This window comes from Lycorma delicatula, chromosome 11 (genome assembly GCF_047948215.1).
Source record: "Lycorma delicatula isolate Av1 chromosome 11, ASM4794821v1, whole genome shotgun sequence".
Lineage (NCBI taxonomy): Eukaryota > Metazoa > Arthropoda > Insecta > Hemiptera > Fulgoridae > Lycorma > Lycorma delicatula.
This window is the reverse complement of record NC_134465.1, coordinates 62,593,284-62,612,040: the sequence shown is the minus strand read 5'-3', so window position 1 is coordinate 62,612,040 and position 18,757 is coordinate 62,593,284. Positions and strand designations below refer to the sequence as shown.

Genomic DNA, 18,757 nt, shown 5'->3' with positions numbered 1-18,757 from the left:
GTAATTGATGAAGAGGTTGCGAAAAGTATGAAAAATTTTGACGTAAATGTTTTAAAGTTACTTTATTACTATCAATTTTGTATGGTTTTTTTTTTTTTTTTATTAAAAAAGTTAAAATTTGAAATCAACGTCATTGCCAACCAATGGTGGTGGGTAAATATAGCAAATGTCATAAGAATATCCTGAGAAATTAATTACAAAAGCCCTTGCTAATAAAGGCTTTCAAATTGATTATAACGGTGGTATTTGTCATAAAAGGGAAAGCTTGTCTGAAGATATATATCTTAAAAACTAATAGTAAACAATTGACCTATATACAACATTAAAATTTGTTATTTTCTGCATTATTTTATTGATTTACAATTTATTTAATGTATATATATATATATATATATATATATTTATTAATCTATTTATATATATTTGTTAAGAAAATTTATTTAAAGTAATCAGAGAAGAAAAATTTTGTTTTTTTTTACATTTTTCCATTTGTTCATGTTTTTAATATTCCTTAACTTCTTAGCCCATTCACGGTTCGTCAATATTTCGCGTACAGATTGACTTAAAAGTAAAAAAAAAAGGTATATTAATTACTTTAGAATTTCAAAAAAAAATTTATTTCAAAAATTATGTATATGTCTCTGTATTCATTTTTCAAAAATATTGAATATTTTGTAAAAGAATATAAAAAATAATTAAATAAGTAAGACATTACCTAAAAAATTATCTTTATATCAATAAAAAAAAGCTGAAGCCGCGTTCTAGAATGCTCTACAATTGTGGGTTGTTTCTGTTGCATGGCTTATACAAAAACTTAATTAAAAATTTTTATCATTTCATTTAAATGGTATATTTTTTTATTTAATTCGGTGATTCTAACCAAAGTGCATGTGCAAACTGTATTTAATTCGCACATGTGTGGCAGTACTAGTGGTAGTCGGCACTAACTAAAATAATTAATTTCACAACTTAACATAGATCAAATTTTGCTTATATGGTCGACAGCTGGTTTAGCTGCGAGGCTTAATGAACCAGGTTCCAAGTCAACCAGACAATTGAATTCAAGTCCCAGCCAGACCGAGTTTTTATTTACACTTAAAATATTATTCATTTGTTATTTCTACCACTCACCTGTTATGTCACAACATAGCAGATGACTGCAACAGCATTTTTGTGGGTGGGGGTGCGGATTTGCAAAAATTGTGTTTCAAATATTGTTATTTTTTAATTGTTAACGAATGTGCTTAAGAAAAATATTATCTTAATTATGTGAAATCTCTAGATACTGAGTGACCTTGCTCTACTGCCTCACCCCATTGACCTTTTAAGTTGAAACTTTAATGGTATCAACGCCCCCATATATAGAAGTAATTGACAAAGTTTTGTAAAAATCAGTCCAGTAGTTCTGAAGATATAAGGTGATTTAGAGGCCTAAGCTGTATCTCTGCTATAGCACTTTCTAGATGGGAAAGTAATAGGAAGTTCCTTGAATATCAATTAAAGGATACAGGTGTTATCCTTTTTTTATTTTTTTTTAATATATTTTCACCTTAAAAATTATATTAAGCTGTTATTTAAAATAATAACATACAAAAAGCTATTTTCCCATTTATAAATACATAAAAATTATATTAACACAAATTTTATTTACTGGATTTAAAACGAAAAACAAATTGTTTTATACATAAAAATATGAAAGAAATAGCTTTTTACACGGGAACAGTGTAAGCAAACAAAAAATACTGTGACAGAAAAATTGAGTAGTAGATCAATGTTCATTTTTCACAAATTATACAAGGTAGCAATCCATGTCAGAGTACCTTTTTTTCTTTAATTATAATTTAGGACTAATCGTTAATTTAAAGCAATGTATAGGAAATTAATTAATAGCTGTGAACTTAGTTAAATTAAGCACTGAAGGGATTTCTATCATTTCAGCCCAAATAAAAGGTAAAAAGATTATATTTTGTAGAGTATAAATATTAAATACGTTTAAGAATCTGCTATTTAGAATTTTGTTTATTTTTCCAATTATCAGTTTCAGACAGGCAGTCATTTTTAAAAATAAAATTATTTCAACTTTACAGATTTTTTTAATTGAAATGTGAAATTAGGCTAAATAAACTCTTAACTGTTTGTCAACTCGTTAAAGGAGTTGCACTGTCAAGGATGGTAAGGCACTTACCAAATTTTTTGGTTACAATTTTGTGGCAGTATCTACAAATATTCTTTTCGAGGGCATTGCAGAGCCCTCTCCACTTCTGGTGTTAGTACCTGAAGATCTCATATTACTGATCTCTCATTCTTCTTCTGAACTCACCCTGCCAATAGGTACAGAGTTCCATATTGTTCCAGAACTCACTTGATCAATAGGTATAGTTTCTTATTGACCTCGGCTATCCACCAACAGGTTCACTTCCTATGGCGGCGTGTTTGCCTTTTTATTTGAATCTCCTTAAAGGCATCAGCTATGATGCCCAAGAGACCTGTGAGGCCTACATCACTGAGGCGTGCCAGAAATTGGCCTAAAAGAAGCCAAACCTTCTGACTGACTGTTGGTTGAGGTGCCTTCTGCTATCCACTTTCAGAAGCACTGACAACACACTGCTACACTGTGACCTGAAACAGTTTCATCTTTCATTTATGATTAACACAGGGTCTTAAAAAGTTATATCAACTGTCTGATGATCTTGCCTAGTAAACTGTTCCAAGTATTGTTCAAACACATTGAATAACAAATGATGTATGAGGTGATTTACCAGCTGAAGAATATCACTGTTGATATCTCTAGTCAGGCATAGACTAGTCGTTGCCAAAGCAAATAACCTGCAGTACCTCAGTATCTCGAGATTTCGCCTTCACTTAGTTAAGGTCTTATTTTTCTTAGGCACATTTGTTAACTATTAAAAAACAATTTGCAAAATCACACCCCCACCCCAAAAAATGCTTTAAATAAACTAATGGCTAAGTGGGTATGGTGTGTCATTAGTAACCCCCTATCACCACAAGGAGTGCTAGTGTAGCACCGACATACAGCTGCAGCAGTTGTCTGTGATGTAACGCCACAAGTTAGCAGTAGCATGAATGAATGATAATGAGTGTAAGAATAATATTTAAAGTTTAAAAAAAGTATTTTAAGTGGCTGCTAGTACCGCCACATCCATGCAAATGAAATATGGTATGTACATGCGCTTTAGTTAGAATCATTGAATTAAATAAACAAAAAATATTATATTTAAATAAAATAAGAGATATTTTGAATTAAGTTGTATAAGCCATGCATCAGAAAAAAAACACGCGACAGGATGTACAACTGTGTTAGTTTTTTAACACTACAAAATTTGGGAATTGTAATTTTTTGGTATTTTCGGTTTCACTTTCATTTTATATATTTTCATATATTATTTACATTAGAATTGCAATAATTAGCATAATTTTGTGATTTAGATGACTAAAATAGTACACTTTCAGAAGAAAATAGCAGTTTAATTTCTGGTTAAGAAAGTTTCTTTTTGTTTCTCCAATTTCTGTGCGGTTCAACTAATGTATATCTGTGAAATATTTTATTTTGTAAGTTTGTTTTCTTTTTCAGATTCTAAGTTAAGAAAAAAAAAGGATGATTGTTCTGTTTTATAAATTTATGATTTAATACTTATTCTCTCTTCAGGTAATGGTTTATTTTTTTATTTTTTTTTTGAATTGGTCTAGATCTAGAGTGTTAATGAATTATTTTTTAAATCTGTTATTTATTTAACTTGCAGGATATTTCATTAATGTCAGTTAAAAAATACCAAAGTTATAGATTACCATTTTTTTTTTTTAAAGAAAGTGATATCAAGTTATTTAACTTTTCCTACTAATGGAAATAAGTAATATAATATAAAATACAATTTTTCCATCTATTGGTTTTTAAGATATCAACTCAGACAAGTTTTACTTTTGTAGGAGTCAATGTTTGTTTATTTATTTAAACATAATTGCATGGTATGTTTTTTAAATGAGTACTATTTTGATGTATATCCACTGCACGGCAGCTGTCACTGTTTCATCACTTGTGCACTAAGTAATTTCATGTATTGATTTGCTACAGGCCATTATGTGATTATTATTATACAGTTTTTGTGCATGTGTAAAATGCATATGACTAAAGATAGTACCATCAAAAGTGAAATACATGCTGTAAATTGTTTCTTAAATGCAAGAGAAAAGTGGTAGAAATTCGTCATAAGATTATTGAAGTGTATGGGGATAATTCTGTGTCCAATGGAATGGTAAGAAAATAAGTTAAGGTAAACAAAAAGGGCTATACAAAAATGTACACGATGTGGCATGAATTAAGTGACCTTCTGCCATTACTGATGACCCGGTGTACAGAGTTAATGTAAAAGTCAGTGAGAATAGATGATATACAATTTCATCACTATATAATTAATCTCCTTTAATTTTACAAAGTGTGTTCTCTGTAGAATTGTATTGGTACGCTTAAATTATCAGAAGTTGTGCTCTTGCTGCATACCAAAATTTCTGATGTGCAATATCTCCAAGAAATAATGACTGCTCAGAAAATCACGTGCTTTGTGTTTTGGGATTCGCAGGGGGGCTGTTGTTGATTTTTTGCCTTGAGGTAAAACTATAAATGCCAAGACATATTTTGAGACCTTGACTAAAATGTGTCGCACAATCCAAATCAGAAGGCATGGGATGCTTAGTATCGGAATTGTGCTACTTCATGCCAATGCTCAGCCACTTAGGCTAATTACATCATTTGGCTGGAAACAAATTTAATGTTTACTTTATAGTCATGACCTGATACCCATTGTCTACCACATGTTCCTACATATAAAGCAGCACCGTGACAACACTGATGACATTAAAAAGCCAGCGATGGTTATCTTCTCAAGCAGCAGATTTCTATGAAACTGGAATACAGAAGCTGATTACAAGATATGACCAGTGCCTTAATGTAGGCAGAAATTATGTAGAATTCTTGATTAAGATCCAGACTTTTGATGAATATGATTTTTTTTTTTAAATTGCATGTTATTTTGTATATATTTTTTCTTTTTTTTTTAAATTCACATGGGTTGGCCGGCATTCGCCTGAAAGGCATTACCTCAGCCGCACCCATGAATTGTGGCAGTGACTAAAACCCACCCTTGGACCCTTGCATCACTGGAATGTTCCGACCTGCTTGAAGAGAGCCTGAAAATTCCTCTGCAAAAGGGCTACCCTTCCTGTCCTACTTCTACACAAGGTCCGGATATGCTCCCCTCACATACCCTTCCCTCCCCCTCGGCCAGTATGCCCTCTCCACATACTTTGAGGGTTTAATGCTTCATCGAACACCCCGACTATCCACTCTTGCATGTGGTTAAAACACCCTCTGGCCCTACATGGTCCCACGTTTCGTTGTGGTGATTTTATTTTTTCGCCATTCCCATTTCTGTCTTTTTTCTTTCTTTTTCTAATATTAATTATAATTATAATGGTATCCTTCCTAATTTATAAAATGTACCTACAAGTATTTATGCGAATACATCTTAAATGTGTGGATATTGATTAAAATAAAACAACTGCTTTCAATGATGATTAATTTTTCCAATGTAAAGCGTAAATAACTTGCTTGTGAATCAAATTCATAGGGATGTTTATATTGAAAGAAAAATCATCAATCAATTGTGTTGGCAATTTATTTTTCTTGTTATTTCCATCTGTGGGTGTGAATTTATAACTTAACCAATTTGCAAAATTGAGGTAATGAATTTTTCTGAGATTGGATCCAGCAGTGGCAATCCTTGTAGTTTTATTGGATATTGAAATTTTTTTGTTTCTGATAATTGTGGAATTTTACGATTCAACTTTGTATCAGTCGGCAGACTGAACATACTTCAAAGTTGGTTACATCTTAATCTGAAAATACTAATATTAAAACCATTAAAGATAAATTTATTATTGATTTACATCTCTGAAAAATCATAAACAATCACTTGCTTGGCTGAACTCATTTTTCAAGATTACATTTTTTAAATAACTGTTACTGTTTAACATTAAACTTATATTCTTGATCAATTATAAATCTTTGTCTTTGTGTAGACAAATTAAAATTTATGGATGATTTTCTGCATTATTACTGTCAACTGACATTGACAAATATGGTGGGAGAGATATTCAACCCAGCACTTGAATTCATCTACTTGCCAGTGTAGTTTATTTTTATATGCTCTGACTCGTTCAATTGATGTGTAGTGTCCTGATTTATCTTTCTACCTATTTTATTTTGCCAGTTTCCGGGATTTCAGGCTGTATTTATTGCATGTAAATCATGATAAAAACAAATGAAATTTCCAAAACGTATTTTATTGTCACTAAAAACAGTTTGTAATATTTGACACTTCTTAGTTAAACGCTATTCTTATTGCAATCAGACAATGTAGTTGCTCATAACGCTTATTTGAAATTGACTGTATGATGAAATTCTATCAAAATTTGTGAAGTTTGTGTGAAACTAGTTACATAAAACTAGTTTTACGTATATCCTTTTATTGTAAAACTATATACAGCTTGTTGTGCCAAGTTTAGTGTTCATGTTTAGATCTGTGACTTGAGAATCGTGATTTCATTTTGTCTTTATTTTGTGCATCCAGCCTTGTGATAATTGATTTTATACTGACGTCAATGCATACAATTTCACAAATATTTTTTAAAGAATTCCCTTACATTATGACTCCAGTAGGGGAAGACCTGCCTTGTTACAATCCTGGTTGCCATACCACCCCCTCCGTTCCTAGCCATGATGGGCTTAACAGAAGAGTTGGTCTTCTAACTTTTTACAGATTTTTAAGCATAAAGTTTTATAGAGTTATAGACATTAAATAAATATTAAAAAGTAAAATTAAAACAAAACACTAAATGTAATGGTTAAAACACCAATTAAATGAAAAATAATATAAAAATTTCACTTGATATTATTCCAGTATATAAATTTAAAGCTAACTTACAAAAATATCTGTATAGTTAAAACAATATTAAGTCAGATGTTGTTTACATAAATGTTTGCTATGTTTAGAACAATTAATGTTCGTTTTTTGTCATATTTTTTTAAGGACAAAATTTGGACTGTGTGCATTTGTCCCCTTCAGAAGTTCTTGGGAAAGGCAAAATTTTATTTTTTTCTTATGTTTTTCACAATATTTCTCTTTATTTTATGTATTGCGTAAGCAATGATTTTCCCAATTCATGTAAATAAAATCTTTTAGTTAGTGAATTTTTATTCCAGTTTAGATTAATTGATGTCCAGAGAACATACAAATTTTATGCAGCTATATCAAACATGTTGTAAAAAATTATCACTGGCCATTATACGAGTTATGTGTTGGTCAAGTGTATCTACAGCACCTTCAGTAGCATTATAATCTAAAATGATCTGTGGGTTTTTTCTTGTTCTCATACTTATACTCTATTCCAGTACATAAAGTATTCATAAGTACAACAATTTTGTTGTTTATTTGGATCATAGTTCACTACTGATGTGTTCTTAGCAAAAAAGAAAGATGAGCTGTGAACATCCTTATTTGTCATTTGTGTTCCTACTTTTTCTTTACCATAGATGTAAAAAATGTTATCTATTGTAATATTGTTTCCTCTATGGTCACTAGTCAAATTCACACAACTCCCTGATACTTCTCTGGCTGGTCATGTGGTCCTTTTCCAGTGTAAACGTGCAATTTCAGCACATAAATACTGTCACTTTATATTGTATATTGCAGATTTGCTGGGAATATATTTGAAAGGAGAACGGCCATTAATAACATCTAATTATTTATCAATTGCTACATTTTCATCAGGATAATATAATTTTGGTACAACTTAAATGCATTTTTCACAGACTTCACTTACAGGAGCTAATTTATCTGTACACCTTCGTTCTTGAAGTTTTGATCTATTATCAAAACATAAAACTCGAGATATTGAACAAAACATTTCAAGGGACATTGTTACTTGGGATAGGGAACAACCAACATTTGGACCTCGAGGTTTTTATTATTTCTCTGATATATTAACCCCTGCCAGTAATAATAATCCACAGTATGCCTGAAATGAGATGTTGTCTAAATTCTTCCAATGTTTCTATCAATTCATACGAGGGTTATTTTTTTTTCAAGGTCCGATCGATCGGTCACGAAATTAAAACCACAGTGAAAATAAAAAATTTTTTATTTGTAACAAGTACTTACATAGTTAACGCTATTTCTCTACATAGTCGCCACTCCAATTTAGACATTTGTCGTAGCGTGTTACCAACTTTCCAATACCCTCGTCATAGAACAGCCACCTGTGTTTTCAGCTATGTTTCTACGCCAGTCTGCAGCTCGATGTCTGTGCCAAAAGGTTGTCCTTCTAGCCAGTGTTTCATGTGAGCAAAGAGGTGAAAATCGGATGGAGCCAAGTCCAGGCTTTGGTGGGTGATCAAACACTTACCAACGAAAACGCTGTATGAGCTTCTTTGTTACAGCTGCAGTGTGCAGCCAAGCATTGTCATGGAGAAAGATAATGTCTGATGACAACATTCCTCTCCACTTATTCTGAATTGCCCTTTGTAGACGTTGAAGAGTCACGCAGTATGAGGCTGCAGTGATGGTTTTGCCATGTTCCATGAATTCCACCAAGAGAACTCCATTCCGTACACTTTCTGTTGGAGAAGGAAGGTTCACTTGAACTTCTTTGGTTTACTGGGAGAATGAGAATGCATCCACTGTTTGGATTGTTCTATTGTTTCTTCACTTTCGAAATGGACCCATGTCTCGTCCCCTGTGACAATTTTTTCAAAAAATCTTCTTCATTGTGGTAGCGCTGGAGAAACGTTAGGGAGGCATCCATTATAATTGTTTTGTGATGGTTGGACAGCATCTTGGGAACCCATCTCACACACAGTTTGCGGCAATGAAGTCTCTCACTCACAACAGTGTAGAGAACTGATCTTGAAATTTCAGGAAATGAATCCCTCAATACAGAAATTGTGAACCGACGATTTTCTCGAATTGCCTCATCCACTCGCTCAACGAGATCATCGTTTGACATTTGCTTCCTTCCCTGATCGACTGCGTCATGAACATCTGCACGTCCTGCTTTAAAGTTTCTTCACCATTGTCGCACTTTGCTGTCACTCATTGAAGTTTCACCATACACATTACTTATTCGTCGATGAATTTCAGCTTGAAGAAATCGAATTACCGCACACACTTCACAGTTGGCAGGAGATGATCTTGTTGTAGATATGTTCATCTGCTAGCTGCGTGTTCAGAACTAAACGAAGTGACGCGGCGTGATTGAAGGCCATACTAGAGATGCTGCGCAACACATATGTGCAAAGGTTCATCCGATTTTTGCACGGGTTTTTATTTCACAACCGATCAGACCTTGAAAAACAAAACCCTCGTATTTTATAGAATTGAAAATAAGATGAAATTAACTCGCCAAGTATATTATTTTGGAAGATGCATATCTCATGACACTGGGTGCATTTTTCATAATGTTACGAGCAGCTTATTGTTGGTGTTGTTATGGAGGCTCTCCTTCCAGTGAATCTCTCTGTCGTTAGAAAGTATACTTGGTGCTACTGCAGAATTTCTTTGTTTTGTTCCACTATCCTCATCGGTCATCACTGTCACTATCGCTCAGCCTTTGTATGTATTTCAATCTCTGACACTTCTTCATTATCAGAAAATGCTATGTTTTCCTGAACTTTGCTCTCTTGTATTTCATTTGCCTTATTCATATTGTACTTTATAAAACAATGAAATCAGACTAATTAGACTGAATTGTTTACAGCTGTATTTATAGTATTATGCTAGTGACATGTCTAGATGTGACAGAAATTCATGTTGATATTTGCATAATTACAACAGTTGTAAAAATTTGTAAAAATATTCAGTTGCACAATGCTTTGTTTTTTTGGGATGAATAGTAGTTTATGGTGATGTAATAAGTGCAAGTTCACATATGTAAATTTTCCTAGCAAAGAGGAACTACTATATAATGTACACACACAACCACATATCTCCAACCCATTTTATCCACAGTGGGTAAAACTATGTAATAAAAAATACAGATCCGATCATATTGACCGGAACAGTATATTAATAAAAAAATAGGATAATAATAGAAAATATTATTAAAAACAATCATATGGCTAAATTCTTCAAAATGAAAGTAATAAAGTTCTAAAAACCTAAAGTAAAATCTTCAGTGGAAAAGAAGTAACAAGGAAAACTCTTTCGGGTCATATTGACCCAAACAGAACAGTGGAGTTAATAGTATAGTGATCTTTATGTTTATTTTGTAATTCACTAATGTTTTGGTTTTTTTTTTGCAGGAGTAACAAATTGAGCGTGGACTTAATTTTGGAAGAATATAAAAACAAAAAATTATAACTATAAATGAATTTTTTAATTCATATCCTATATCTATAAGATTTGTATTTTATAATGTAATTATTTTGTTACCGTTAATATAGTTAAGATATAAACATACATACAAAGAATTTTGATAAGATTATTCTAGGAGGTTGTAATAAAATAATTTTATTAGCATTTATTATTACAATTATAAACGCTCACTTTAAAAAAGACTATGTTAAAAGTTTTCTTCCAATAATTGTATTGTACATATAGCACATAGTAAATTTATAAATTTTAATTTAAGTTCTGATGCTGTCTAGCGATACCATCTGATTAGTACACTTGGTCATAGTAGTTACTTAGTATTTTAACTGAATTAAAAATGCACAGGTTCTTAAGAAAGGTAGCACCATATTATATTATTACTGCGTTCAGTAAGTTTTACAAAAATTTATTTAATTATTCTTATGTCATTAGAGACATTTTAAGAAAGTCTTACTGTTATAAAGTTCAGAGAACTGCCATTAAAGTAAATGTACAATATTTGTTAGCATGTATTTTGTGATATCAACTGCGAAAAACTAACACAAAACTAAGGATAAGGTTATAATTCAGTGATTTAAATGTGCATTGCAGTATACATAAAATAATCACTTGTAACCACTAACATATATTGGATCGTTATAAAAAAATATCGTAATGTTTGTAGTATGTATACCAGTTTTTCACACCATATATTCTTACTTAGTTTATTTAGATTTTATGATCGTAATCATTTAATATCCAATAAAAAATTACTTAAAATGATTGAAATAACATGATCGGTCGATTTAATAATCTTATTTAGTTAATATATTTTATAGGTAACTTTAAATACATTTTTCATTATGATACAGAGTAAAACTTCGATTATCAGAGCCAAATGAGGGAGAAACCAATTCTGTTACTGAAAAGTTCCAATAATTAAGGAATTCTTAAAACCTTCAAAAATAAAGTACTATACTGATCAGAAAATCTCTGAAAGAAGCTTTTCTTAAAGCAATATTGGTTTTAGAAAAGTGAATAGAGAGGGGGAACGATTATTAATACTGAAAATATGGTAAGCCTATCGAGAGTACATTTAGTTGCTTTTTCCTTAGTAACTTTCAGATCTTCTGTTTGACAACTGTATGCTTCGGGTACAAACTGTTCATGAAACCAAGGCGAAAAAATCCTTTGCATAAACCAAGCATTTTTTTATGTGTGTAGTAATGAACAGGCATTTTATTTGCCAGAATAAAATCTTTCAGTTTTCATGGTTTTTCCAATTTCCCAATATTCGCTGGTATTAGTAGATGGCTACCTGCCAAATTCGCACACAAAAGAGCAGAGTCTTTGCTTCAATTTTTATGCTGGGTGTGCATTTTTCATTTTTAAAAATCTTGAGTAGTTTTGGAAAGAGTTTTCCAGAATAAGCCTGCCTTGTCGCCATTGTTTATTTGTGACTCCTTGTACTCACTATTGTATATTTGTGATTCTTTGAACCCTTCATGATAATTATTTGATGAAGTTTTTTCCTGAATTGGAGCGACGCTTTCTTTGTTTGCACTTAAGGCTTCGCCATGCAATTTAACATTGCTAATTCGATGGTGGTTTTGGAAATGCTACTGCCATCCATCATTCACCTTAAAATTTTCTATCAGTAAGTGTTCTGGCAGCCTCTCAGCAGCCCGCTTTAGTTCTGTATTCCGAATTGGAACTCCTGCACACCTTTTCTGTAGATACACTTACAAACATCGTCTTCTAGATTCACATTTCCAGCGGTTTGTAAAATTTTATGGGATTCGAGTTTTTTTTTTGCAAATCCATTTTTAGGAAAATGACTTTTATTCTTTTCCCTGTTGGTTTTTTCCTGAAATGGTACTTTTTCTTATTCCGTATTCAGTCATTATACTTTTAGACTGAGTCCCATGATCTAGGCTTTCAGTAATTTTATATTTTTTGGGTATAGTAAGGATAATACACTTCTTGTTTTGTCACACATTTTAAGTAAAGAAATGAAAGACCGATTCAACAAAATACAGTCTTGAATATTGAAAATTTGTTCTTTATCGCATGCAGTAAAATAGTAAACAAATAAAAATGTCACTAAATTTAAAACCTAAACTACTGAATCATACACCAACAACTTTATGAAGTGTACACAATTACAGTATTGTTTATACAGATACTGTATGTATGGTATAGATAAAAAAGCGTGTGCAAATTTTACACACTACATAATATGACATGTCATCAATATCACTGACAAGAGGTTACTGGCTGAGTAGACAATATAACTGACTTAAGATCGATTGTTATCCAGTCTATAATGAACCTCTTATCAGTTTTCATTTCCTATTACAGAATGTTTATTTACAGAGATAATTTAAATGAATTTGTTTATTAAAACTCGTACCTAGACGACTTTTTTCATGAAGATTAGGTATACACAAATTATAAGCACACAGTACAAATTGTGTGGTAGCCTGTCATATCATTATTCCTGAGAATTAAAAGGAAATAAGAATATGTACTGTATTATTTTATAGCTCCATGTTAAAGAGCAATAAAGAATTGTTCAGAGTCTAATACACACAGCAGCACAGAATTACAAGTAGGCTTATATATGCACAATAGCAGTTAGGATAATCGGGGGGTTTACTGTAATTGATTTTTATTCTACATAGAACTTGCTTGTAAGTTGATTACGTTAATAGGATTCTTTTGTTCATAAACATTTTTACAATTCTTTAATTGTTATTTGAATTAAAAAAAAACATAGTTTTGTAGTTATATGATCATTTTAATATGGCTTCAAAGAATGCTATATATTTTTGGTTATTCCCTTATTACATAATCAAAAATTTATTATTGCAATTATCTGAGATTCGAATTCTCTTTGTTAATTTTTAATTTTAGAGGAAAAGATTTCAAAACCTGTAAAAAGCACACATCCCTTGTTTTTGTGTATATATATATATATATATATATAGAGAGAGAGAGAGAGAACATTTAAATCCACCAAATACAGTTCAAATAACAGATAAGAATACTTGCCTGTCTAGCGCATTCAGAGTTTTTACTCCATCATCATTGGACAAATTTTATACAGTTATAAATTAAAAATGTAGTTAAATTTAAAAAAAATTAAAATCATTAGTGTACAAATTTCATAGACAAAACTTCTTACATTTATTGTGATAAGGTTTGTATATCTTACCTTTTATTTGAATTGTAACTGGTGGATTTAAATATTTGTATTTATATTGTATTAGACAGTGAAATATATATATGTATACACACATACATAAGTTGGTGTAAAATATTTGTAATCGGTAGTTTTAGTTTTTTATCTTGTTAATATTAATTAGTTATAAAAAAAAAACATTTTCTTAAAAAAAAAGTTATATTTTACCTTAGATTAATTTAAAATTGTAAGTTTGCCATTTTTGTATTAAATGTACTTATTCTTATACAAACAATAATAATAGCATCAAAGCTTAAAGTTGTATATTTATATAAATTGTTTTAGCATTGTTTGATTTAATTATAAATGCTAATTCATTGTTGGCTAAACGTGAAAACAGTATTTCTTATTTTATCTTAGATTATTACTTTTTTAAATTACTTAGTAGTTCGGATTTCTTAGTGGTTTTTACGAAAAAATACAGTTAATGGAAACTGTGATAATTGGACTGTAAGCGTACAGCTAAATTGTGCCTGTATTAAAATCAATTTTTATATATTGAATAAGTTTAATTTTATAATCTTTTCATTTCTTGTACTTATATCTTGTCTTTAAAATAGGAAATTGATAGAATTCTTTTTGTGTTAACTTCCTTTTGCCTTGTAGTATTAGTATATTTTTTTTATACTGATTTAAATTTCTTTTTTTTGTAGGAAAATTGTTTTAGTTTCAAAGAAAAAAAGTTATAAAATTTAATTTTTTCACTACGATTAAAAAAAAAGTTAGTTATGTATTATTTTATATAAATTTAAAATATATTTTCCAAATCAGTCCCTCAGAGCTAAGGGTAATTGCTAGGAACTTATTTTTACAGAATAGTTAGTTTTTGTCCTTAAAGAATTCACTTATTATTGTAAATGTCCGGTCTGTTTTCTTGATGCACGGGTATGGTATGAAATTTATCATGGGTATCCACTACCTAGAGATAGACATCTGATTGGTGGCCTTAAAGGAATTTTCTTGGATAAATATTTCTTCTCGCTTTGTGGTCCATCAGTTAGGTCTTTTTCCCAAAAATTGATATTTTTGATCTTATTTTCATCAACTCTGATAGAAAATAATCTGTTAGAAAAATTAGAATGTCTACACATTTTTACATCTGTAACAATTATAATCTCCTGTAATTTATTTTTAAAAAAAAGATTATTTGCATAATTTTAAGAATTGTTCACTATTTTATTTTTTATATATCTAATGTTTTCATTTGATGTATTTCAAAATCATAAAAATGTATTTATACCTGTTACTCAAGTAAAAACATGCTGGGAGTCTTCCTCTATCTCTAATGTTGTGGTAGGAGGGTTGTGTTTAATTGGCGGTTCTGTTAATGATTTATTGCTTTCAGTTAAGGAATTTTCTAAATTTTAATGAAAAGTACTTTTCAAAGCATTTTATTTTATCTGCCTATATTGTCTGTATTGTATAAATGTATCGGTACACTAATTTAAAATACAGAAGCTTTAGCAGGTTCTTATTAAAATCGTGCTATGCCATCATATGTTAAAATATTTTGTAAAAAAGTTATTTTTGTGGAGGTTTTTACCTTGTGTGTATTGTTTTGGCATATTTCAAAACTATAAAGCTTAGCTAATGCAATATTATATGTACTGCCATTTAAAACTAAAGACTGAACTTCATAATGTAAGCCGAAGAAATGAATAAAACTCTTCTTTTTTTTATATTAGTACCTGTTGGTTTGAGTTAAAACAGAAAACAGAATTTTCTTTTAGTATTATTCTCTTAATATAGTATGATTTTCAACATTTTTCAGCTCCCATATTTTCTTTTTTAGTTTAATTTTCAAATTAGAGTACTGTTAAATAATTTTAAAAAATACTTTTATTATAAATATAAACAAAAAAAGCAAAATTGAATAAATTCAACATCAGAAAAATCCCAGTTCCTTATTACTATCCTAACAATATTACAAAAATATTGATATATTAAGCATAAAAGAAATTAACATAATTTTCATTTTACCTTTAACCTTTTACTAGGTTAACCCAGTAAATATTTTAAACCTTTTAACGAGTTATTTTATTATTTTGTTTCCATTAACTCCATAACAGTTCTGTATTTTAGCTGAAAATCATATGTGCTTTTTTTTTACTAAATCTTTGTTATTTTGACTCTTTTTTTTGTTTTTATTATATATTTTTGATCTATGCACTGAAATATGACAAAAAACTAAGTTAAGGATTTATTTATGTACTTTTCTTATCATACAATGTAAAAAATAATATTTTGAAGTTAAATTATATCACTATCATTACATGTGACGAACAGGCCATTTTGTACTAATAAATATCATATACAGTACCCAATTGTCATATTAATAATATTGTAGAACATTAACAATTTAAATATCACAGATCATTTACTTGCATAAAAAATTACAATAAGTTAGATTATAGTATAGTAAACAACTGTTATTTCTTATTTATGTATGGTCACATCCGTAGACACAAACAGTTGGAAAATAAAAATATCACTAAAAATTCCTTGAAATTAATAGTAAAATCGTGAAAACGATAAATAACAGAAAGAAATTATGAAACTAACACATATGCAAATTTTGAGTGATCAAAACAATGAAAACAAGTGCATTGTAACAGCTTTTCAGGACACAAAATAAGACATATAGAATAGAGAACCAATATTCTGCTAGTTAAATTAGAGTCAAAATGGAAACTGAATCGCACATACTACAGTAACTCATCAAAAAACAGAATAAAACAGTTCAATTCATGACAGATTATTTCAGCAGAAAAGTTGTTGATAAGTTATTTGATCAAGGGCAATTTTTATCAAGGTAGTAATGATGAGTTATCTTGTCAAAAACCAATAATGGATTAAAAGAAATCTGTTATTAGTTTACCTAGAAAAAGAAAGAAAATACTTTTTTCCAGACCATCTGAAATGCCATAGTATGTAGTCTATGTTGATCGTAGTAATCAGAAAATCTTTGAGAATAAATTACATTATAATTACAATTTTTTTCACTTGTGACTGAAGGAAAAGAAGTAACCACTTCTATTACTTAAAAGAGTTACTGTTTCTGATTTGAAGAAAGCTGGTCAAAGTGTTAAAAAGTTTGTTCTGGTTTAGTTTTGAATGGATCAGTACAAATAACTTTGTATAATGCTTAAACAGTTCTGTACAATACAGAAGATTGTATTAACGTGCTTACCAGAAATGTTAAGTATTAATCTATGTGTTTGAAAATATTGTTTCAAGTTAATATAAGACATTTTTGATTCTACAGTACCTTTTTACTTATAATTGTTGTATCTTGATGTTACATTATTATATACCAATAATTAAGTTGTATATAAAGTAAGTCGATCTCATAGAAAATAGTATTTAAATATATTTTCAATTACATCCTGTTTTGTTTGTATTGTTTTTTATATTTTTTGTTATAAAGTAATTAAAAGCTATTTTATTATTTTTTAATAATTGGAATAATAATTATTGGGTAGTTGCAGAAAAGTGCAACTAATTAATTGATGTAATAAAATAATCAAAATGATATGAGGTAGATGTAATGCGTATTTAAAAATTTATCAAAGTTGTTTTCTCAGTTTTGAATTATATGTTGCTAATTTAAACATTATTTACATTGATTTCTGCCTATACACAGATTTTTCCTATTAATTGAAATAATTATTTCTTTGTCACAGTAATATTCACATGAATACGATGGTTTTTGTAATATTTTTTTTACAAAAACATTTTTTGATTGTAAGGTATTCAGAAGGTAATTGAATTTCTCCAACCTCTTTTAGACAATAAATATTTTTTATATAATTAACATTTAAAAAGTCTTACACGATACTTTTTATTCTTAAAAAAAATGTAATTGCTGTTAACGTGGAATGTTCTTGGCAAAATCATTAATTATATTTTAAGTTTTTGAAAACGGCTTCTCTTTTTTTGTAACTTTATTGTTATTTTAACACTGTTGTAATTGACAATTTCTGATTTTTGTCGCCAGTTAGGTTTCATGTTGTGAATTGTTCTGATTAAGTTTCTATTCTGAGTTCTATTTAATCCTCTCCATTCTTTTTATGCCCAAATTGTAAACCCTAGACTTTTTTCTTAATTTTTTTTGCTACTTCCCAAAAATAAAAGTATATTGTAGACTTAATGATCGGTTACCTTTAGGTAAAATTTGTCAGTAGTTTCATTGTGGTTTTTTTATTTTTTAGATGCGTGTCTTGTTAAAACCGTGCATTGTTAATTTATCTTAAGGAAGCTGGCCTATAAACAAGTGAAGATACAATTTCATATAGGACCAGTTTATTATTACAGATATTTTGTTTAGTTATTAAAAGGATTTTCATGTATGCACTTGTAATTTTTCAAAAGTATATAAAAAATGTGTTTTTTTTTTGTATGTTCACAGTACTTCGATGAAATCATACATGAAATTTAAGTATCATTTTTAAAAAAAATTATCATTATTGCCCGATAGGAAAGTTTGAACTCGGTTACAATAGGGTACCCAATTTTCATGATCACTTAATGCTAATTGTTGAACGCCAGTTGTATAAGGACAAAAATTGGATTTTTTTTCTGATTGCTTCATCTAAAGTTCAAAGTCCAAATGCAACATATGATGTTAATCAAAGTGTATGGTCATGTAAACTCTCGTCTAGTAAACTAGTGAAATTTCCATGTGTTTATATTCTGAAACTTATATTTTGCTCACAGACTCCATATTTGAGCACTCTTGTTACATCCCCTGAAAGATGGAACCCAAATAAGAGATGTTGCTTTTTAAAAAAAAAGATGCTTTCTTGATAGGTCTTTGTACTTTATCATAGATTTTTTTTTATAATTATTTTATAAATCTAACTGCTCTGTATATGATGAAATTTAATTGTAGAAGATTAATTAGTTTTGCAACTTTTTATAAGATTTATAAAATTTGAATATTATATGATGTTAAATTATTTTTGTCTCTTTTCCTCTTTTTCTGAACTTATTTTTCAGTTAGGATGAGATGTTTATTGAAAATAGATAGTTACATTCTGAATGTCTCCATTGTCGTTAATAGTAATAAGCAACAGGATCTCCCCTTAAACAA

At 29.6% G+C, this 18,757-nt stretch overlaps 1 protein-coding gene and 1 long non-coding RNA gene across 3 annotated transcripts in view; one reads left to right on the top strand and one right to left on the bottom strand.

The window, feature by feature from the left end:
* Positions 1–14,067, top strand: part of LOC142332554 (uncharacterized) — a 194,852-nt gene extending 180,785 nt beyond the window's left edge. The window contains exons 18-19 of one of the 2 annotated variants that reach the window (XM_075379008.1): positions 3,593–3,667; positions 10,373–14,067. In XM_075379008.1, coding sequence (XP_075235123.1) covers positions 3,593–3,636 — 44 coding nt within the window. In that variant the 3' untranslated portion in view covers positions 3,637–3,667; positions 10,373–14,067. The remainder of the gene's footprint in view (positions 1–3,592; positions 3,668–10,372) is intronic. The other variant, XM_075379009.1, reaches the window with a different exon arrangement.
* A 138-nt stretch (positions 14,068–14,205) lies between these two features.
* LOC142332555 (uncharacterized) lies at positions 14,206–15,906 on the bottom strand. The gene is made up of 2 exons (XR_012758325.1): positions 15,646–15,906; positions 14,206–14,764 (listed from the first exon to the last, which is right to left on the bottom strand). It is a non-coding gene; the product is annotated as an uncharacterized LOC142332555 (long non-coding RNA).
* Positions 15,907–18,757: the final 2,851 nt, after the last annotated feature.